Source organism: Branchiostoma belcheri, unplaced genomic scaffold, assembly GCF_001625305.1.
Source record: "Branchiostoma belcheri isolate BF01 breed outbred unplaced genomic scaffold, Haploidv18h27 scaffold2, whole genome shotgun sequence".
NCBI lineage: Eukaryota > Metazoa > Chordata > Leptocardii > Amphioxiformes > Branchiostomatidae > Branchiostoma > Branchiostoma belcheri.
In genome coordinates this window covers 8,357,808-8,381,629 of record NW_017803490.1, presented here as the reverse complement: position 1 = coordinate 8,381,629, position 23,822 = coordinate 8,357,808, and the positions used below count along the sequence as shown (strand labels likewise).

Genomic DNA, 23,822 nt, shown 5'->3' with positions numbered 1-23,822 from the left:
TTTCCTTCTTCTTTTGACCTCAAAGGAAGAATATCTTTTTAGTACAATAAAAAGTTAACAGCTAAATTTAAACTTTTCTCAATGTTTTCTTTCTTTCGTTTAAATGTTTTGACCTTGAAACGCCCTTGCCACAGGTGGACAGGTTCACCATGTCAGCCATTAACCTGGGGGAGGTGAAGAAGGTCAAAGTTCGGCACGACAACAAGGGTGGGGGGGCGGCCTGGTTCCTGGATAGAGTCGAGGTGGAGGATGTGAAGGCAAAGAAAAAGTGAGAAATGTACAGTTTGTGTTATAAGTACAGTACAGACAATGTTTAACCTTCTCTTGAAAGTTGTTTAAAACTTGTGCAAAACTTTAGGTACAAAGTTGTGCAAACTCCATGCAAAAGTTGTGCTAAACTAAGCTTTAAAGCCATTGCAATTCTCGTTTAAACATGCAACTTCTCGTTTACAATATGCTTGTAATGAGTTTGGATGGATTTTGATCTCCCCGTGTAGTCAAGGAGAGGTTCTTTGCTACTGACCTAGCTAAATATGAATCGATAAATAGAACAAACGTTATGAAAACAAAGAGAACCAGGTTTATGCCTCAGTGCACTCAGTTTTATGGAGTGAACACAGGCATCTATTAGACATGTATAGTTTTCTTTCCTGCCCTCTGACTTTATGATGTCCTCTTGCTATATTTTCTCCTTAAAATGTCTGAGAACCAGTGAAATAAACTTGTATGGCCTCCTGTTAGTACTATTCATACAAGTTTCTTCCCTACCCTCTTCTTTGATTGCTGTATTTTCACCTTATCGAAGAAACAGAGAAATGAATTTGTTTGGCCTAACAATCAATACAATCATTCCATAGGTACTACTTCCCATGTCAGCGATGGTTGGCTACAGATGAAGATGACGGGCAGATCGCTCGAGAGTTGGTTCCCGTGGACAAGGCTCTGTTTGACAAGACTCGATCTCTGAAGAAAGGAAAATCTACAACCAGTCTGAGGGATGAACTGGGGCTAGAGATGATGGGTGAGGACAACATTGTGTTTTTTTCTGGATCAATCCTCCTTTAGCTGCATACCCATGGGTGACAGCGGACTGAAGTGGGGTACACATGTTAATAATATCACAACTAAGGCGAAACAGACATTGGGAGTGATTAAACGTAATCTGTGGGCATGTCCAACGAGAGTAAAATCACTTGCATACACGTCACTTGTAAGACCGAACCTAGAATATGCAGGGACAGTATGGGATCCATATACAAAGAAAGACAAAGATAAACTGGAAAGGGTACAGAACCAAGCTGCAAGATTCTGTATGAACAACTATGTAAGAGGTGCTAGTGTCATGGAAATGAAAAGTAACCTACAGTGGGGGTCGCTGGAAGACAGACGAAAAATGTCCAGACTATGCATGATGTACAAAATAACTAATAAACTGGTGGATGTACCAACCACTAAGTATCTGATACCAGCCCAGAAAAGAACAAGAAATAGCCATGCCTTCAAGTACCAGAGTTATCATCCAAGGATTGAGGTGTTCAAAAACTCATTCTTTTCTAGAAATATGCCACACAACCCACACATAAGGGCTGATTGTAACTGTTTTGAGAAACCAAGATAGGAAGTGAAATAGATTTTATGATATTTGAGTTGTTGAAGTGGCATAAAGCCATTGTTGCTTATGTGTTGCTGTGTTTATTTCAGCCCAAACTACGACCTACCACGTAAACGTGAAAACAGGAGATGTGCGGGGAGCAGGAACAGACGCTAACGTCTACACTATACTGTACGGGGAGAACGACGACACAGGTAAAGTACTGTAACTATAGCTGTATCCTGAGTAAAGACTCTTTTTACACAACCAAGTCTTTTATTCAGGTGACGTTTTGGTGACCGTCTGTCACCTTCCTCAGGTGGAAGGTGACTTCTGACTGGTTCACATTGCACTGCAGCACAGGTGTCGCTGCTACAGGTGCATTCCCAAATGTACAATTATTTTACATAATCTACATATATGCGTGCTGCAGTGCAATGTGAACCAGTCAGAATTGCCCTGAGGAAGGTGACAGATGGTCACCAAAACGTCGACTGAATAAAACACTTGGTTGTGCAAAAAGAGTCTCTTCATTCTATCACACTTTCATGCTAAGCAAGAGAAATTGTTGCAAGAATAGTGTCGTTCACTTTCCCAACAGCTACATTTTCAGGCTGAAGGTTTACATGTAGTTGTGTCTTTGCCTTCTGTCGCAGGTATCATGCAGCTGAAGACATCCAAGAACAACTCCAACAAGTTTGAGAGAAACCAGCTGGATGAGTTTACTCTGGAAGGGGTGGACATCGGAGACCTCAAGAAAATCAAGTCAGTTAAATTCAATAGTTATTTACAAATTCAGTCACATTTTCGAAAAACTGTTACCCAAAACAAAAACAAGAACAAGATATTTTTACTTCTTGATCAGTTCTTTCTTGAAAACATTACATGGATTTAGAAAGGGTGAAATATTTGTCAGTTCCAAAAGGTTAAGTTTATTTGTAATTGCAGTTTTGAATTTGTAAATTTGCTGTCCAATACTAGAATCTATTCCTCCTGTTTCCCAAAAATGTTTGATTAACTCCTTTTCATTCGTTTGTTTAACTGGAATTTGGCATTACACGCTTATTGTTTGTTTTAGAATCTTTAAGCCTTCTATTGTTTGATCAATTTTTTATTTGTTTTCTACCAGGATTTGGCATGACAACAAAGGAGGTTTTGTCGGCTGGTTTCTGGACAGTCAGGAATCAAGACTACATATCTACTGTTTGCTGTAGAATCTTTTACTCTTAATGCAAAAGTCTTATAACAATTATTTGTTTGGACAAATTTTTTACCAGGATCTGGCACGACAATAAGGGCGGTTTTGCGGGCTGGTTTCTGGAGAGTGTAGAGATCAACGCCCCCTCCCTCGGTCAGAAGTGGTTCTTCCCGTGCGGCCGGTGGCTGGATAAGGGACAGGACGACGGGAAACTGGAGCGAGAACTTTTCCCCACCAACACAGCCACAGAGGAGTACAACCCCTGTAGGTCTACTTGATTATTTTCTTTAGCTGCATTTCACACAATCATACAAGAACATCTAGCTGGTATTATGTAGGTCGGCATCATACATTTAGCTGATGTTTTGCAGTAAGTATAAGCTGTAATTTCTGACACAAAGAATTGGACTGACCCAAATTTGAGCAAGAACTTTTCCCCACCAACACAGCGACAGAGGAGTACAACCCCTGTAGGTCTACTTGACTTTTTTCCTAGCTTCAGTTCACACAATCAGACAGAACATTTAGTACAACCCCTGTAGGTCTATGTTACTTTTTTTCTTAGCTGCATTTCACACAAGTCATTTTTTTCAAGACCTATCATAGAATGGAGTTGTCACCAAGTACAGTAGGGGCATTGTCATTAGATAGCTTTAAACAATGTCTAGGTTTAGAAGTTCAAGGGTTAGGTGTAACAAGTTGTTCAGTGTTACAGTAATGTAGCCAGCTGCTGCTGCGCCGTGTGCCTGCAAAGCTGGTGTGTTACATCAAGAGGCAGTTATGCTGGCTATACAGATACAGAATGATACAGATTTTAAAACATTTGTTGATTTTTCTTGCTGCTATTTTCAGGTCTGACAAGTACAGAGACCAGTACCGATGCTGACTCAGACACTATAGTTACAGAAGACTTTATAACAGAAGATATTACACAAATATTATTATTACAGTTATAGATAGTGACTGAAACAACTGATGACTGACAGACTCTTGCACATTCATTTAAATTGTTAGATTATAGAAATGTCTTTGTAATACAGTGTGACTGGATTTTTTTTTTGTTGGGTAACTCTCTAAAGATCATACACGAACCTCAAGAACATACAAACTTGGAGTTTGAAACTCGAGAGTTAGAAGCTGTGCAGTTGCTAGTTTTTTATGCTTGTAATTTTTATCTTAATCATGAAATGCTTGTAACTGTAATTGACAGATCTAGAGGCATGATCATAGTCTTAGAACAACATTAATTGTCTTTTCTGTTTAATTATTGTGCACGTGTAAACTTCAACTTGTACTGTGACTTGCCTGTGCATGAAAGCTTCTTGCTGCTGTATATTTCTTCATTGGTGTCATATTCTGCTGTATATTTATGCTACAACTGTCTTGTACAAACGTTTTAGCAACTTCTATGTATTTGTAAATATCGGACTACAAATTGTTTGGGATATTCCATTTAAAAGGCCAAGAGGGGTGTTCCTGTTTAAATGTCTCCATCATAAATTTTCTTGTCGCTTTACTTAAATGGTTCAAATCAAGATTATCACCCTCAATTTTAACTTAAAACCTTCTTTTTCATTCTGTTATAATAGGAAAATTCAATGGCTACCTTCTTAAACTTTTGAATGGAATAACCCAATACATCTTTTCTATGCATGAATATATCTTTGCTTACAAGTTTCAAACACCCCTATTTTATATAATGGTAATGTCTACGTCCCTATCTCTGCATGTTTGATAATGGACTTTCCCATTGTCAAAGTAGGGGTGAACTCCTTGATCAATGCATGTCAACTGGTTTCTTCTTCCCTGTATGCCTCATGCAAAGCTGATAGCTTTCATGATCAGTACAGTGTAAAAGGTATGTCTGACTGTATTAAAAAAATCATCAAAAGCAGTCATAAAATGCAACAGTTTCAAGCTTTCTACTTTGCATCTGCCATGTTTTTTTCCGTTTAGATTGTGCGGCTTTGTTGTCTGTAAAATCTGTAGGAGAAACACCCAATCAGATAATACTGTACAGTAACTGTTGCAGCCACGAAGACCTAAACTACTTGAACAACTTGTACGCAGTTTTTTGTAGAGTAAAAAGGAGAGGGGGACTCACAGCAAAGCACTGTGCTTTAACTTGCACATTGTGCCTCAGTACTTGCTATTATAATAACAATTGAACATTGAAGTGTTAGAAAAATGCTTGAATAACTTGTACCCAGTTTTTGTGCTTATGAACCAAAATAGAAGGGGAGGAAAACTCACAGCATAGCACTGTGCTTTTGCTGGCACATTGTGCATTAATATTTACTGTAACATTAAAAAAATGAGGTGTTAAAAAAGAGGACAATGCATACTATTACAGCTAGAGTTAGCAATAACAACACATGGCAGCTGTCCCTAGTGCTGAATATCCGGTTACTCTAAAATCAGTTTGCAGACAAGAAGAAAAATGCTTGTAGCTCCAATATATTTGTCTGCCTAATGGTGAGTTGTACCAGTTTGCTGAGCTGATTTAATAATCTTACAATAATTCCTGCTTTTATAAAGTGTTAGTGTGGTAGCCTTGAGTGTAGTTGTAGTAGTTACACTAGTGAGGTAGCCGTGAGTTTAGATGGTTAGTTTTCTGCTTTTGCAGTGGACTAACACATCATTTGGTGTTATGAGTAGTATTTAGTGAACACGAAACAAAAAGTATATGGTTTTAAATATCTTAAATGAAACTCTCATAACATGCAACAAACCGTAAGTTTCAAATTTTATCCCACTCAATTTGTTCACCATCATGTAAGTTTTCAATGTAGTATGATTTTGTGTGGCGGACAATGCATTTTTGTCTCTGTATTGTCTCTGTTGTTGCTAATCTCTTACTCTGTTTTCCTTTTACACACCTCAAGTAAGTTGTACACAGCTCGTATCTTGTTGTTTAACATGTTTTGATGTTTAGTGTTAAAACTTTTGATCCAACACAAAGAAGTTCTCTCATCTAGAGCTTTCGACAAGTCACTCTGGTCTTCCTCAGTAGACTGACCCAGTGAGACTTGTCACGTGGCGTCTTTGAAGTGTGACGTCAACACTGGGTGAAAGGAAGACCAGAGTGACTGGTTGAAAGGTCTATGTGGGAGAACTTCTTCGTGTTGGATCAAATGTTTTAACTCTTAACACGTAACTACCAACACAGATGAGCTTTCAAAATAACATGTTCAATCTGATGTTTTAACTCAATTTTGTATTATTCTAGACGTTCCGTACGAGATCATTACCTACACGAGCGACGTTTCGGGCGCGGGAACGGACGCGGATGTTTACGTCGTGCTGTTCGGACGAGACTCGCAGACCGAACAGAAAAGTCTCTGCGGAAACAAGAAGGAGAGGAAAGAAAAGTTTGAGAAAGCCCAGAAGGACATCTTCATTGTTGAGGTCAGTTTTTTATTCCATATTCCTCAGATACAGAAGAATCTTTTTTGAGACATCAAAAATGACAGTCAAACAAAAATGAGATACAAAATGAATCTTAAAATCCAACTTCAAATAATAATACTTTTCAAATGACAATAAGGGCTGTCAAATAAAGAGAGTCTTTTTCCACAACCAAATGTTTTATTCAGCCGTTGTTTTGGTGACCGTCTGTCACCTTCTTCAGGGCAATTCGAGTGGGGTCTTGGCAGAGTGTTCGGCTCAGAACCAAGAGGTCCTGGGTTTGAATCCTACCATGTCATCAATCGTGTGCCCTTGGGAAAGGCACTTTACACGCCTTTCCTCAGTTAACTGAGGTGGAAATGAGTACCTAGCTTTGGTTAGAGACGTCCCTTGGATAGAATGTTTAATGGAATTCCCATGTTTGAGGAAAGCGACACCACACGCTCATTTAGAATTTCCTGTGTAATTTGTACCAATTGTTTTCTAGATGGAGGATGTTGGTGACCCCATTGAGAAGGTCAGAATAGGGCACGATGGGAAGGGATGGGGAGCAGGCTGGCATCTGGACAAGGTCGAAGTTCGTAGACTGACGGACGACAAGAAGGTACAACGTTTCGTTTTTTTTTTTTTGTAATGATTTGACAAGCTGGCACCTTGTATGTTGGAGCACAAGCCTAAGCGTCAAGCACCAAACCTCATAATATCAACATTTATGAAATACTTGTATCTGTCAGTCAAAAATTTTACATACAAGATAATTCTTGAACCATATGAAAATTTGGTCTACTATCTAATATTTCAAACTACATCATATGGGCTCTCAGTGTAACGGCCTCTTAGTGTAACATGTTGCATTTTTGTCTGTTATAGCAACTGACAAGGCTTTATTACACCATATACAACCCAGGGCAGGTTGTTAAGTCTTAATTAATCCGTTTCCCCCAGGGCTCGATCACGTACACGTTCCCGTGTAAGCGTTGGCTGGCGCGGGGGGAGGATGACGGGGAAATCGTGAGGGAACTTCTGCCCGACAAAATCATGGAGGAGAAAACACGGAAGGACGGCAGCATGAAGAAAAAGGAGATCAAACACGACGCCTTGGAGAGTAAGAAATGTGTTGTTTATTGTTATTTTCCCGCTAGAGGAATTGCCATTTCTATCAATAATGATTATACCTAATAGTAAGTGAAAGGTAAAGGTAGTCCTATAGGGGCAGTGGGTTGTCTTCCTGGAGAATTGACTAAAAAAGGAGACCAAACACAACCCCTTGGAAAGTTAGAAATATGTTCTTTCACAATATTTATCAGAGGAATTGCTATTTTCTATGATTATACCTGATAGTAAGTGGAGGTAAAGGTAGTCCTGTACGGGCAGTGGCTTGTTAGTCCATTCTCTTAAAAGCACAGTATTGGAAGGACCTTGGTACAGGCTACACAAAGATCATACCTTTTGTTGGGATCAATAGTGGAGGTGTAAACAAACCAGATGTAGGTAGAAAACATGACAAGGGGTCTCTCTCCTTGGTGCTGAATGCCTTCACTTGACAACAGTTACTTTTTGAGGACGTAGGTTGGAAGCGTGATGACGTCAGGATTGGATCAAAAGTGGTGGGAATAAAGCTTGAACTTTACAACAATGGATTCAACCAACACAGATGAGCTTTCATTCAAGTACTTGGCCAATTTTTGCCACTTTGACTCAGATACTTAACACTGTACTGTTTTGCCCACCTCCCAGTGAAACAGTACCAGGTCCTGGTCTACACAGGAGATGTGAAGGGGGAGGAACACCGGGAATCGAACCCGCAACTTCTCAATCTCTTGTCTGCTAGCCTAGCCACCAATTTTTATTTGATACCACACCACTGTGACTCATTCTTACCTAGAACTATTGCAGAGTGGAACTCGCTGTCACCAAGTACAGTAGGGGCATTGTCATTAGATAACTTTAAACAATGTTTAGAGTTAGATGTTCAAGGGTTAGGTGTAACAATTTGCCGCATGCCTGCAAAGCTGGTGTGTTACACCAAAGGGCGGATATACCAATACAGATCTGATATAGATACTCAGGTACTAAGGATTGTATTGTTTTTCCCCCCTCTCAGTGAAACAGTACCAAGTCCTGGTCTACACAGGAGACGTGAAGGGGGGAGGAACAGACGCGAATGTCTTCATCAACATCTTCGGAGAAAACGGAGACACTGGAGAGAGAAAACTCAACAAGTCTGAGACCCACATGGACAAGTTCGAACGAGGACAGGTATGGAATTCTCTTCACTTTTTAATCTTTATTTTATAATAACAGTGTGTCCATGAAGGTTAGACATCCAGGTAATGAGATACACAAGAAAATTGTTCCTCAAGCAACTGGATAGATTTTGGAAACGGTCAGACATTTTAAGTACGTGTTGCATCCACTACTTTTAGTCACTAACAAAAAGTAATGGATGCTACTTGAAACGTCTGACAGTTTTCAAAATCTATCCAGTTGTTTGAGGAACTGTTTTCGTTGTGTAACAGTCAGTATGATTTGTGATAGTTCTTACAGTAACTATTATGTTTCTTTGTTGTAACTTTTAGAGATTTTAATAATTTGAAAACATTTCTGAGATTTCAATTTTTTTGAGATAGCATACAATAGCTGTAATCCTGAAAGACCTGAGTGTGATGTTTGTTATAATTAACAGAAATCAACTGCCATACATCTAACGTTACATGTATTTATACATGTAGTGAGATGCAAGCATCAATTCAATGTAATGTCTGTTAGTATACAATATCAATCAATATCATTGACACTTCATGCAACAAGTTAAACTTAGTATTTTTCTGTGTTGCTGAAAGACACTAACTTCTGTAATATGCTACAATGTGACAGTCAGTATTGAATCAGTACAGTAACTGTGAAGTATTGTATTTTTTTATATTGTAAGTTTGCTAAATATCATAAGAGTCAGCCTACTCTCAAGCCTAGCAACTGTTATGCATGATGGAATGCCACCTAATCTAATGATATCGCAAGCATGTACATTGTTCAACTTAAAGTTTGTAACTTTTCTCTTTCATATCTAAAACACACAACAATTCTATGATACTGTGCACATGTCTTGATTGACATATCTATTACACATTGCGTATCACACTTGACCTTGCTATTTAGAGCTTTCCCTGCTGGAAAGCTCAAGATGTAAGGCCAAAACCTCTCTCACAGTCTTCCAAATATCTTGCCCCCCTTCCACCCTCCCTATGCATGGCAGAGTTATGAATATGAGGTAAACCTTTTGAAAATCTCTGGGTTCTAAAAGTCACCATCCAGGAGAGTTTTGTGTGACTTATGGTTCCTTTTGCTTGATATACATGTAAGGGAACACATTCAAGAACCATATCACAGTTTAAGGACTTCTTAACACAATTGCATGATCATGGCTTCAGTAGTTTTTATGCACCGGTGTTTGAGTATATACCAGATACTGGTGCTACGTGTATATGACATCTGTACAAGACTTGATGTACTTTAAGTTATATTCTGCAGGGTAAGACCTAAGACTTCCACATAAAAGAAAAGCCTTTACCAGCTTGTAGGAACAAGAGTAGAGAGTAACTGTTACAATAGAATTGGTGGTTTAGTAAATGATTTTTCATTGTATCAAAAGATGTTACAGCACGAATTTGTAAAGTTTTAATTTATACTGACTAATGGTGATTAAATACCAGGTGTGGGTGAAGTTAGTATAATGCCAGAGAAGGTATAAGATATGTTTCAGAATCTATGAAAGAGTCATTTTTCACAACCCTAGGAGGTGTAATTCTTAAGTTTTTGGGTTGATGTCTGTTGGATGTATAATTTTAAATTGATATTATAATATATTATACCCTCTTGATGCTGACTATAGTACATGTATTATATTTTGGTTTTCCTGTAGTTAATGTCTAAACTGGTGAAAAAAGTATTATTTCAATAATAGCTTCAACCTGTAATTTGGGGTTTTACTTTCAGTAAATCAATGTGGTGCATTTTCTATATTATTAATTATTTGTAAAATTATGTTTTAGATCTTGTACTTTAAGCCTTTTCTGTACTCCTTTTTCTAGAATCGTCTATTTTTTCAACTTATCTAGAATCTTTTCGACTTTTTCAACTCAGAATATTGACTACTCTCCTTCCATTCCCCACAGGTGGACAAGTTCCAGCTTGAGGCCGTTGACCTTGGGAAGGTTTTCAAGGTCAAGATCCGTCACGACAACGCCCTTCTGAACCCCGCGTGGTTCCTGGACAAGGTGGAAGTGGTTGACCTTGTGGATCAGGAAACGTTTGTGTTCCATTGCGAACGCTGGCTGGGCAAGAACAAGGATGATGGGAAAATTGAGAGGTCGCTCTATGTCAAGGTCAGTTGGTGATGTGTGTGGATGAAGGTCAGACATCCAGGTAGAACAGTCTCTCCACTGGAAAACATGCCCTCACTGTGCCAGTCTCTAGAACTCACTCCACAGGCAGAACCTTCATACATACTGCAGTTGATATCTGGAACAGTCTTCCAGACAATGTGGTCAGCCTGATCACTGACAACAACCTCCAGTCATTCAAAACAAGAGTACACCGGCATCTTCTCTCCACCACCAGGACTTCTGCATGTAGCTAGAACTTTGCAACTTTGCTGTAAACAAATGATTAGCCAGGAGTGTTACAATCCAGGCTGTTGTTTACATTAGCACACAAAAAAAGTGGATGAATTCTCTGAAATAGCATCTGCTAGACTGAAAGATTCAATATCAAATCAGTTCACTAACACAACAAAATGGGACTTACCCCAAATTTTCGGTTGACTCCATTAACCTTGTTCACGGAATGGACCCGTCTACTCTTGGAACGTGACGTCAGAGACACGTGACCGTAGTAGCGGGTCATACGTGCCAGATAACTTGTGTTGCCCCCCGTCTCTGTTCAGGGTAGGTCTGTGAGCTCTTATGTAGACTGCCTCCTTCACTCCTCTTGTAAAGAAGTCCAATTCAGAATCAAGGATTTTAACCCCTTCTAAAGATACTGAGTGTCCCGGGGATTCAATAAGTCCCAATTCTTTGTAGTTAGTGTTGGAGGTTAAAGCTTAGTCTTTATTTCATAATGACATGTACCAACACAGATGAACTTTCATGCTAAAAGTGACTCATATTTTTCTGTTTTCATATGTGTTCAGGGTTATGAAGGTGACACGTCGAGCACCTCCTCCCGCAGGTCCGGTTCGTTCGGTGGAAGTCAGCTGTCTCTGAAGAGTACCAGTCCCAGTCTGAAGAGGAAAAACTCACGGGCTTCTCTCGCTGACGAGACTATTCCAGAGGGACCCTGTAAGTATAGAAGTGACAAATATACATAATATGCTAAGAAATTGACACTTGCTGTGCCAAAATTAAAGAAACTCAATGGAAACAGGAACAAACAAGAACAATCATAATGATTGTAAAAGACTGCAAGCTCCCAGTGTATGCAGATATGTGTAGAACTGCATTAATTTGCTTTTTGTAAAAATGTTTGTTATTGTATTGGTCTTTGAAGTTTCTTGCAAATGTACAAGAAAAATTTTACAATGTATGGTCTGGTATAAGGCTTTCTTTAGCATTGGCCATCAAGAGAGTAATACTAACTGTCAGTAACTGTAATTCATGTTATGTTCATGGTAGCAAAAGTTCACGGTCTGATAAAAATGGAGAGGTTGTCAATGCAACAGTTACCTATGATTGTGTATCATTGTGCTTGTCTTCACAATAACTTACCACACAAAAATGTATGTGCTTCAGTAACTGTTTCTTTTGAAAAGGAAGAAAAAAAAAGACACCTTAAATCTTTGTTTTTTGCTTCCAGTGATCCCCTACAATGTTAAGGTAGTAACAAGAGGTGGTGAGGACAATGGGACGAACGCAAACCCTTACATTATCATCATGTCTTTCCAATAACTTAACATGTGCTATTGTCCATTTCTGGAAAAAAAAAACACTTTTGACACCACTTTTCTTGCTTCTAGTGATTCCCTACAATGTGAAAGTAGTAACAGGAGGTGGGGACGACAACGGGACCAATGCAAACCCTTACATTATCATCATGGGAGCTAAGAAGAAAACGTCACGCCGAATCCCGCTGGACCTGGAGGACAAGAGCAAGTTTGAGCCGGCTTCGGTGGAGACCTTCGCTGTGGAAGGGCTGGATGTGGGGGATGTCAAGAAGATAGAGGTATGTTTAACTGGTCTAAAGGTCCTGGGTTTGAATCCCTAGAAGATGTTTAGAGTTAACACTTTAGCTTTAGATCCAACACAAAGAAGTTCTCTCACCTAGAGCTTTTGACCAGTCACTCTGGTCTTCCTCAGTAGACTGATCCAGTGAGGCTTGTCATGTGGCTTCTTTAAAGTGTGACATCAACATACACTGGGTCAGTCTACTGAGGAAGACCAAAGTGACTGGTCAAAAGCTCTAGGTGAGAGAACTTTGTGTTGGATCAAAAGTTTTAACTAACTACCAACATAGATGAACTTTTCATGATGACGCATTTAGTAGATCTTAGAAATGTAACTGTTTTTATAAACGGTGGATAGTGGATGTGAGAGATGTCAAGAAGATACTTGATTTCAACGATGTACTCTGAAAACATGACAGAGGGTCTCTGTCCTTGGTGCTGAATGCCTTCACTTAACAACAGTTACTTTTTGAGGCTGTAGGGGCAGAGGATTGTTAGTCCACTGTGTCTAGGGCATGGTATTGGAAGGTGGAGCCCATCCCTCTCCTTCCACTGCCTTTTACTTGTATAACGTTACATTTATGCTTAGTGTGGATCCCAATTAAATCAAACTCAATGTCACTCTGATGATAAAGGTATTGTGACAGAAAGTAACTTAACAAGAACTCCCCCTTCACAAATGGAGTAGTCATTAGATGTTTGGTTGGCTATCCTTCATTCAGTATAATTACAAATTACTGATATACATGTACCTTGAAATTGATACACTACATGTAACCTCTACTTTCCACAACTGCAGTTCGGCCATGATGGTGTGCTGCCAGGCCAGGGCTGGTTTGTAAAGGAGGTGGAACTAGACGTCCCCACCGCTGGCAAGCACTACTACTTTCCCTGCAAAAGGTGGCTGGCTAAGGACAAGGAGGATGGGCTGATATCTCGTGTACTGACTCTACAGGACGCAGAAAGTACCATGCTCAGTTATACTCCCAGTAAGTACCATGCTCAGCTATACTCCCAGTAAGTAACATGGAGAGTGTTAGGTCTGTCCTTGGTGCTGAACGCTATCCACATACCAGGAAAGTTATGGTCTCATTATGACCGAGTATTGTGTTTTCTTTCTCTTGTTGAATGAATGATTCTTCTAGGTCTTAGTCCTGTCCTTGGTGCTGAACACTATCCACATATTACATTAAGGATAGCAGGAAAACGTCTCCAGTTATTTGTTTTGTCCTGAACATCTTAATGACATGGCCACGAAAAAAATGTGTTTGACTGAACAATGTACTTGCTTGACTTCTTGCTACACTGCTTTTTCTTGTTGAATGAATGAATAAATGTCATTGAATGAATGAATTAACAAATGAATAAATGAGTGAATGAACAATACCCTTGGACTGAGATATCAAATCATAGATTCTTCATTATGTTTACCGAAGGAAAACATATTGTTTTTCCTCAGTTTCCTCTTCTTCTCCAAACACTAACCTCTGACTGACATGATTTGTTGACGTCTGTCACCATGGTAACTGGTGTTGGGTTACATAATGTTGCGATCTTATAGTTAGACTCCTGTCTGACCATATACATGTATGTGAATGTATTTGAGTAAGAATGAACAGAGCAGACCATATACGAAGGTAAACATTATGCATTTGCTTTGCAAATGGTACTTCTCTAGTTATAAACAACTTTTGAACAGCACTTCAAACTCTGAAATCTGATTTTGTTAAACTTTTGTTTCCCCCCTAGTGGTGCCGTATGAGGTAACTGTGTACACGGGTGACATCAGTGCAGGAGGGACTGATGGGAGAATCACCATGACCGTATTTGGCTCTAACGGAACCACCCAGGAGATACCACTGGAGAAGGGGGAGGACAGGTTCGAGAGGGGAAAAGTGGACATCCTTAAGGTAAGATAATCTTTAGTTTCTTTAAAAGATAATTATGCACAATTGGAAAGAAATAGTTGTTAGGGTTCAACTTTGTATTGATCATTTTAGTGAAGAACTTTACTTTAAAACATGCAGTAAAAAGCATTTTTGTCTTCAATTCAAATACTTTTTTTCCAACCAGTAACTTCTTTTAATAATTATACAATCATGTTTTGAGCATGTCCTTTTTATGTTTTCCACCAAGAATGAATAGACCATGTATTTGACAGCATTTTAAATCAAATGCTTGTGATGGTCTTGCGATTCAGATCAGTGAAACTCTGCTTTGCTCTGTTGGTTCTACAACCCTTTTAAGTATCTGCCGTGGTTCTTTCTGTAGATGGAGTTAGATGATGTTGGTGAGTTGAAGAAGATTCGAGTCAGTCACAATGGGAAGGGCGATCGACCTGACTGGTACCTGGAAAAGGTGAGTTGTTAATAATTTTTTTGGGGGTGGGGGGGCTAGTGTGCTAGTAGCACTGTGTGTTCCACTTCCATACTCTTTCTCATAACTGTACCAAGTCTTTGGTTACTTCCAAGAAGTCTAGAGCTGTATGTATCACTTGTAATTAAAAGTCTTTGGTTATATGTTAAGTGAGCACTAGGGTATTGCTATCACCATGGTAACTGGTGCTGTATCGGACACCCTGTGGTGTTGGGTTACATTATTATGTATAGCAAATGGCAGAACAGAGTTGGAGGGGCTGGTCTCCATATATAACAGTATGTGAATGTGTTTGTCATTGAGTAAGAATTAACAGAGCAGTGTAGTTTGTTAGGCTAGACCATGTGAAGGTAAACATCATGTATTTGCATTGCAAATATTACCTTCTAGCTCACAACTTTAAGTTTACTTTCTTGTTGTAGATTACCAAGACTCTGTAGCAAGTGGCAGAACAGAGGTGGAAGGGCTGGACACCATATTTATATATGAATATGTTTGTCATGAGTAAGAATAAACAGAGAAGTAGATTGTTAGGCTAAACCGTGTTAAGGTACAATGTATTACAGTACTAAACATCATGCATTTGTTACCTTCTAGCTCACATCTTTACATTCTTGCCACAGATTACTTTAAGAAACCAGGACTCGGGAGAACTGTCTGTCTTCATCTTGGATGACTGGATCTCCAAGAGTAAAGGAGACGGTCAGCTGACTAAGGACATCCCTGCTAGTGTCGGCGGGAAAGCAACTATCAAGAGTGAGTCTTCCTCAAGCTCAATCCACATTGAAACTTAGTCACTTCATAAGTCTAGGACAGACTTTAGTATGAAACAGAAATGTGCATCTCTTTGTAATACAATGTAATATATAATATGTGTAACTTGATGCTGTTTATTTCTTCATTATTATTCATTATTGTCATTGAAATAGGTAGAAATAGGTTAAATTATTGAAATAAAATGTTGAAATTCCAATTAAGGTTAAATTATTGAAATAAAATGTTGAAATTCCAATTAATTTATGCACTATGTTACTGGTGAAGTTTTGGCTCAGCCTTTGTTTAGTTATGAAATCCTCAAATCTGCCGACTCTCCACTTTTCATTGAGGCCATGAGGGAAGAGATCAGGGTCAGACAAAATATTACACAGATTGAAGTCCTAACAAATGCATAAACATCCACTGTGATAGTCATGAGTGATAACACATATCTGATATGTTCCCAGCATAAAGGCAAAAGCAGCATTTTCATTTGCCCATGCACTAGTAGTTTCTGGAAGGTTAATCCTTCACATGTTGATACTGACAATCTGGACTTCCTTTTTGTCTTCCAGAAACAACATACAAACTTTCTGTGAAGACTTCAGACGAGCGTGGAGCGGGAACGGACGCCAACGTTTCGCTGATCCTGTTCGGAGAAAACGGAGACTCGGGAGAACTCAAACTGAAGGAGTCTGAAACCAGCTCTAACAAGTTTGAGAGAAACCAGACAGACGTCTTTAAGTTCCCGGACATGCTGAGTCTTGGAGACCTGCACAAGTGTAGGGTGTGGCACGACAGTAAAGGTAAGGCTGGTCTTCATCTGTTATAGAGATTGACTTTGATGTGTCTTTTCTTTTTCAAACTTTATTCAGATAAACAAAAAGATAACAAAAACTTAAACTAGAACATACTGGTCATACACTGACATCTGTTCAAGACATGACCAAGTCTTGACTTTGATGTGTCTTTCTTTGATGTACACTATTTGCTATTCTTCCTGTGGTCCTACTCAATACGTACAGTCAATTACATACAAGACAGAAAGACTGCTCACATGCGATCTACTTTTGAATACTTTCTATACTGTAGACTGTACCATTGCTTGCATGAATGCCATAATCCATTGCTCTTTTCTGTCATCCCATTGTCATGATATTTTCAATACTTTTAGTAGCTGATATGGCATGATACCTTTTAGTGAATGATGTAGATGCTTTGCAGTCTAATTTTAATTGATAGATTTCAATGGCTTACAGAATGATGATTATCTTGTTCTTTGTGATCATCTTTGCATGAAAAATTTATTAGGCATATGATGTATGTTTCACTTCTTGCTATGATTACATTCTTTCTTTAAACTTCTTTCTTCATGTCAACTTTTCTTCACTTTTTTGCATGCCAAATTTCCTCAGTTTCCGAAGAAGGTATGAAAATGGCATGGTGATGTTTTTAGTGTGTCAGAGGGTGTTTATACTGTTACTGTTACTGTTAATAATAGTTAGTCATACTAAGTTGAGTACAAGATGATTGGAAAATAGATTTCTTTTGATCATATCTCAATCCATTAATATGCAGTGTAATGAATACATTGTGTACTAAATATGCTTGCCAATGGTATTATGCAGATATGGTCAACACTGACATTGGGTTTCTAAACTTTTTGTGTTAGGTTCATGTGCAAAGTTTTATTTTGTATTGACTTTGTCATCGGTTTAAAATATATTTGTAAAGCAAGCACATCACAATAATGCAGTAATAACTGGTGGTAAACAAGTACAAATGATGTCAGATTCTATGGACAATTTAAGCAATTTCTCATTTGATGAAATATATGACATTGTACTTATATACATCTAGTCAGCTTCTATTGGCATTACATGCCTTGATTGATAACATATGCAATGTTTAAAAAAAGCAATGTTAACAAAAACATGTAGGATCCTACATACATCTATAATAAACATAGAAATGATCATCAAATATATATAATGCACTTGCAGCCATTACTAAGCAGAAAAAACACAGTAAAACACTGTATAACATTCTCTTCCATTCCTTTCCGCAGGTTTTGGAGCAGGCTGGCACCTGGAGTATATTGAGGTTCTTGACCAGAAGACAGACAAGTCCTACATGTTCCCGTGTGGACGGTGGCTAGCGAAGGACGAGGACGATAAACAGATCATGAGAGAACTGGTCTGCACCAGTCCTGATACGCCCAAGTCTGATAGGGAGAAAATAGGTGGGTAGAATTTTAGCAGTCAGAGTTCTCACCAGGATTTTTTTCAAAGTGTAGGGTTTAGGTACAGAAGGGTAACTTTCTTTGGCACAAGTCGTGCATTGGGTCCCTAAAACATGACCACAACAGGTGGTCTGGAATTCTCCACAAAAAAAATGTTGGTACTCACTCACAACCCCCTGAGACACTAATTCTTATTGAGGGGCAATAGGTGAAAAAATAGGTGGGCATGATTTTAATAGTGTGAGTAGTCCAGTGGTTAGTGACCCTGCCTCTGGACCAAGAGGTTGGGAGTTCGAATCCCGGGTGTTGTTGCTCACCTGAAGACAAACAGATCATGAGAGAACTAGTCTGTACCAGTCCTGACACTCCCAAGTCTGACAGGGAAAAAATAGGTGGGTAGAATATATCTGTGAAAAGTTTGTGGAATACTTGAGGAAAGTCTTGTAAGTGCCCAAGGAGACAACGTTTAGCCAGGAATGCCAGGATTTAAACCCACAACCTCTAGATCTCCTGTGTCTTCTCCCCTAGCAACTTGACACAACTAAATTATTAGTACACAGAATAAAGAGACTCTTTTTACACAACCAGGAGGTTTATTCAGTCGATGTTTTGATGATTGTCTGTCACCTTCCTCAGGGCAGCAGATGGTCACCGAAACGGCCAATGAATAAAACACTTGGGTGTGTGAAAAAGAGTCTCTTTACTTAATGTATAGTTTAGTTGCATTAGATGGCCAAGTTGCTAGGAAAGTGAACAAAAGATTGAGAGGTTGTGGGATTGATTCCTAGCATTCCTGGCTAGATATTGTGTCCTTGGGAAAAGGCCTCAAAAAGTAACCGTTGTTAAGTGAAGGCATTCAGTACCAAGGACAGAGACCCTTTGTCATGTTTTCTATCGAAATCTTTAAAATTTAATATGTACCTTTAAAATGTCCTTCGAAATGTGTCGGACTGCTTTCAGTACAAATAAGAAAAACCTGTTGTTGTTTCTTTTAGCCTACAACATCAAGGTGGTGACGAGTGACAGAAGGGAGGCAGGAACTACCAACGATGCTTTCCTCATTCTGGAGGGAGACTTGCGCAAGTCAAAGGAGTTTTCCATGGACAACACGGCAAAGGGGAAATACTTCAAACAGTGAGAAAACTTTATGCAATTCTTAAGAAATCTCTTTGTAAAGGTTTACTAGCTTCCTCTATCTCTAAGGATAATTATACTTCACTGAAAAAGTTTTGATTTTGACATTTTCGTTTCTATCTTACATGTATACAAACTCAGCAAGTTATCATGAAAGTTAATCTGTGTTGGTAGTAATCATAGTAAAACGTTAAACTTTATTCCAACACAAAATTTACAGAGATCAAATTTTCAGCGACCACTGTCGCCTTCATCAGGATAATTAATGACCAATCAAAATTTGATCTCTGTAAATTGTGTGTTGGAATAAAGTTTAACGTTTTACTATTAAACTCAGCTAGTTATGAATACAAAAATCATAATTTCAGTATATTGCTTTATGATAATGTGTGTGCATTTTTGTGTGTGTAACAGCATGCATTTGCTGTCATCACATCATTCATAAAGAAATAGGATAATTTGATGATGCTAACAAAAGATACAGGAGGTCATTGCAAATTTTAATGCATGTATACTTCTATCTATTTGTTTTGGTTCTTATAAAGTTCAGCAAGTATCTAAGATGTAAACGAGTACATGTAATTTGATCTGTTTCTCCTTCAGGGGTCACACGGATGAGTTCAAGTTCGCAACCCGGAACGTCGGAGCCCTGAAGGGCGTGACCTTGGGCCACAGGAAGGCGGGGTCACGGGACAAGACTCAGTGGCACGTGTCAGAGGTCATCGTGGAGAACAGTTCTACTGGAGACAAGTAGGTTCTTCATTCAGTCCAACCATGTTGTGTAAAATTAGGTGCAATTTTGGGACATGGGTGTTCTATTATAATTCCTTGAGGTACTATAATCAAGAAAGGTTGTGTAGTCTAACACAATATAGAAATCTCAATCTAAAACTCATGCAAACATTCATTTCAAAGTTGTTTTTCAGGCCCATTGTAGTAGACTGCATTAGACCTGAGTATAAGAAAAAGTATACCTTTCAAGCCAGAACATACTACAAATGGACAGTACATTCACTCAAAAGGACAGCAATCTAAGGATACTTGATTGGCATGCAATACACGATTCTAATCTCAGAATCCTTCAATTTTAAAATCTTATGTTTTTTTTTTGCTAGAAGTGAGGTCTACAACCACCTGGCCTTTGTTTTTGTTTTGTTTGTTTCATTGTTTGCACAAAGTATACACATAACATTGCCTTAAGTTTGTAAAGTATGGTAAAACTGATGCATTACTACTTGTACCTTCAGGTATATATTTGGGTGCAACCACTGGATTCCTGCCGGGGGGGACAGGCATCTAAAGCTGACGGATACAGAGGAAAGCAGGCAGACAGCAATTAAAAGTAAGCAGCATTTCTCATGATTCACTGATGTAGTATAAGAATGGGCTTGGATACCTTCACTTAGTCCATGTGACAAACTCTCACTATTGTCTTTTTCTGCTTCCAAGAAAAAGCCAAACCCAAATTGTCTCTAGTACTTGAAGTGGTCTTATTGTCTGAACTATTCAAATTACTAGTATTTGAATCAGTCTATTGTTACAATAACTGACAGTGTCACATGTATGTTTTCTATGTTCACATTCTTAGTAGTTAGCCTTAGGCTGTAAACTTGATCAATGACAAGTGCCTGATCAATTGGCCGTATTTCATAAATAAACAAAGGCTCAAACAAACAATAATAATTCTTTGTCTTAGGCTTAGCATGAAGTTCATGGTCATTATAAAATAACGACTACAATAAACTTAAAACTGCCAACACTGGAAGTCCCAATTCATTCCACTGTTGACAGTTTAACTTTAGTCTTTATCAAAGTGTTTTCCAAAGGAAGACATATTGTTTTTGCTCAGTTTCTTCTTCTTCTTCTTCCGTTCCAAACAAATAAGGTCAATGACCAGGACCAGACGTCTGTCAACATGGTAACTGGTGTTGGGTTACATCATGTTGCACTTATTAGTAAGAGGGATTTAGACACCTGTCACCATATATATGACTGTGTTTGAGTAAGAATAAACAGAGCAGTAGTTTGTTATTCTAGACCAATTGTGAAGGTAAACATTATGTATTTGCTTTGCAAATGTTACCTTTCTATTTTTAATTCTTCCTGTTTTTCTCCAGACCTAGCGCCGGTCCAGTATGAAATCGTCACGGTTACGAGCGACGAGAAGGGCGCGGGAACCGATGCCAACGTCACGATCATCCTCTACGGCGCAAACGGTGACACGGGAAAACGACAACTCAAGCAGAAATTCCGTGATCTTTTCGAGCGCGGACAGACCGACCGTTTTCAGTTCGAGGCTTTAGATCTCGGTGAGCTGACGAAAGTCCGCGTCGAGCACGATAATAAAGGTTTTGGCGCAGATTGGTTGTTGGATCGGGTGGAGGTTACTAATCTTGCTACAAACCAACAGTGGACCTTTCCCTGTGGGCAATGGTTAAGTACAAAGAAAGGGGACGGCCAACTGTACAAAGATTTGCTGGCTAGATCTTAAAGAAAGAAAAGATCATAATCATTGTTTTTTAGACAAATTTTAAGATTTCGGATGTTTGAGTTGAGAAAGGGGATGGCAAACTTTACAAAGACTTGCTGGCTAGATCTTAAAGAGAGATAGAAGTTTTCAAGACAAATTTTAAGACTTAGGATGCTGTAGATTTGATATCTTTGGATAGGGAGTCCTTGACTAAGAAAAGACATTGCCAGTTGTGTACAATGTAAAGACTTGCTTCCTAGGTCTTGAAGAAAGATCAATGTTTTCAAGACAAATTTTAAGACTTAGGATGCAGCAGATTTGATATCTATACTAGGATAGGAACGCCTAGACTAAGAAAAGACATGGTACATAATGTAAGTCGATCACTGGTATTTTCAAGACAAATGTTTAAAAACTTATAAAAGGTGGTGTAGACTTGGTAGCTGGTAAGGATGAGAGTTAAGGATTATTTCAGAGCTTCTTTACTCAGATACTCAAAAGTTACATTGTACAGTTAAAGATAAAAAGCCACAGGTATTGTCAGGTATGATGTTATTTAAGCTTCAAATTGCTAAGCTATACTTTAAGAGATAGGCCTTTGATTGTACAAGATAACCTATACTATAGTAGGAAAAATTCAAAGAACTAGCTTCGCATTGTATTGTCTCTGCAATATTTGGATCACGATTCATTGTATGTAGTCTACTAGTGTGTATTATGATGGATAAGTAGTGTAAGTTATAAAAAAAGATTTTATTCTTTATTCCTTCAAACGATTTTAGACTGAGATTATTGCATGAAGAGATTGATTGAAAATTATGATGATTATGGGCCAGTATGTCATCTAATATTAATAATTGAATATTAAATCCTATGTATTTGATGATAAGCCACAAATATAATTGCCACAAAATAATTCTTTATGTTACAAATTTTTATCTTTCAGTTGAATATGCTCAGTTAAGTAAGTAAGTGCCTTTTGGTGACCAGTGCAGTCAAATGTCTTTTCTGGCAATGCTTTGGTGCAAATGCATTTATAACTGTAAATATTTATATGCATCATATGCATTTATATGCAGTAACAACGTAAATCCAGTGCAATGATGTGTAAAAAGTTGATTGTGTGCTTGCCTTTTCGTGAGGATGCAGTAGTAAGAATAAGAAAATAAGAAAGAGAGATATTTTCCCATTGACACCAGCATTATTAAGAATCCTGTCTATAGTGACCACCTGTCCACATAGACCAGACTTTATCAGTAACCCTGAGTGGTCTTCTTAGACAGTTTTACTGTACATAGACCAGGTTTTATCGGTTCCCTGGGTGGTCTTCTTAGACAGTGTGACTGTATTGTACAGCATGTAGCTAAAGCTTGATGGTATGTTTAGCCACAGTGCTTTTACATGGTGATCTGTAATACATGTAATACTGTCTATTATAGTGTCTATGTACTGAATGTATGTAATATGGCATGTATGTACATGTGTGTGTACATGTATAGTGCCTTAGTCTGTCAATGTTTGTGGGACCCTGGCAGCTATGAAACAGTGCATTAAGTACAAGTAAATGTATGTATATTTTGTAAGGCCGTACTTTGTTAATGTTACAAGTATATAGCGGACCAAACTTCAATTTAAAAAGACTATAAGTTATGTTAAGACTTGATAACTTTCAACTATATCATATAATGATGATGAAAAGTTTTTGGAATAATTTGTGTGTATTATGGATGGTAAAGAAACAACTTTTAAAATGAAAAGATTTGATAGTTGTGATACTATGATGACATCATGTTATGTGACAGAAAATAAGCTTGAATGGACCAAGTGATATCTGATTCAAAGTAGGGCAAGTTTGTACATTTGAGAGAATTGTTTATGTAAATACTGTTATGATTTGATAGCATTTATATTTGATTATAATGACCTAAGCTCTGCATAAATTTTACCTTTATTAAGATATCAGTTTTGGGTGTGGTGGCATGGCAGCTATTAATCTGTTAATGTTATAATTATAATGTATGTATTGATATTGTTACCATATTTTTCAGGATGCATGTAGTGTTAAATGCATTGTAGACGACATATGTACACTAGCATGAGCTGAAAATGTATTTGTAGTACAGTAATATGTATATTTGGCTTGACGAAAACTTTGTACAATTGAGTACAGATACCTTTTCTTGTTACAAAGTATGTCAGGTTCATCAAAATCAACATAACATGGTTGTCACTTTATTTTATCTGAATATATACTTGAACTCAGATGTAAAATATTTTGGACTTGGTTGGATGAAATAATTCGACTATAAATTTATCAATAAATGATGTGTGACTTCAGAAAAGTGACTATTAGTAAGTTTTTTTTTATTATATAGTAATGTTTAGACTGTTCTTAAAATGTATATGAGTGTGAGAGAGAGAGAGACG

At 38.2% G+C, this 23,822-nt stretch overlaps 1 protein-coding gene across 1 annotated transcript in view; it reads left to right on the top strand.

Moving 5' to 3' along the window:
- LOC109468509 (lipoxygenase homology domain-containing protein 1-like) overlaps positions 1 to 21,612 on the top strand; it is a 41,969-nt gene extending 20,357 nt beyond the window's left edge. Inside the window, exons 27-48 of the mRNA XM_019766753.1 lie at positions 135 to 268; positions 858 to 1,021; positions 1,702 to 1,806; positions 2,248 to 2,356; positions 2,869 to 3,053; positions 6,019 to 6,197; positions 6,685 to 6,801; positions 7,143 to 7,302; positions 8,302 to 8,456; positions 10,373 to 10,582; positions 11,389 to 11,536; positions 12,211 to 12,416; positions 13,217 to 13,406; positions 14,167 to 14,327; positions 14,689 to 14,775; positions 15,417 to 15,549; positions 16,125 to 16,355; positions 17,618 to 17,791; positions 18,787 to 18,925; positions 19,529 to 19,675; positions 20,173 to 20,267; positions 21,043 to 21,612. Coding sequence (XP_019622312.1) covers positions 135 to 268; positions 858 to 1,021; positions 1,702 to 1,806; positions 2,248 to 2,356; positions 2,869 to 3,053; positions 6,019 to 6,197; positions 6,685 to 6,801; positions 7,143 to 7,302; positions 8,302 to 8,456; positions 10,373 to 10,582; positions 11,389 to 11,536; positions 12,211 to 12,416; positions 13,217 to 13,406; positions 14,167 to 14,327; positions 14,689 to 14,775; positions 15,417 to 15,549; positions 16,125 to 16,355; positions 17,618 to 17,791; positions 18,787 to 18,925; positions 19,529 to 19,675; positions 20,173 to 20,267; positions 21,043 to 21,416 — 3,603 coding nt within the window. The 3' untranslated portion in view covers positions 21,417 to 21,612. The remainder of the gene's footprint in view (positions 1 to 134; positions 269 to 857; positions 1,022 to 1,701; positions 1,807 to 2,247; positions 2,357 to 2,868; positions 3,054 to 6,018; positions 6,198 to 6,684; positions 6,802 to 7,142; positions 7,303 to 8,301; positions 8,457 to 10,372; positions 10,583 to 11,388; positions 11,537 to 12,210; positions 12,417 to 13,216; positions 13,407 to 14,166; positions 14,328 to 14,688; positions 14,776 to 15,416; positions 15,550 to 16,124; positions 16,356 to 17,617; positions 17,792 to 18,786; positions 18,926 to 19,528; positions 19,676 to 20,172; positions 20,268 to 21,042) is intronic.
- The last annotated feature ends 2,210 nt before the right edge of the window (positions 21,613 to 23,822 follow it).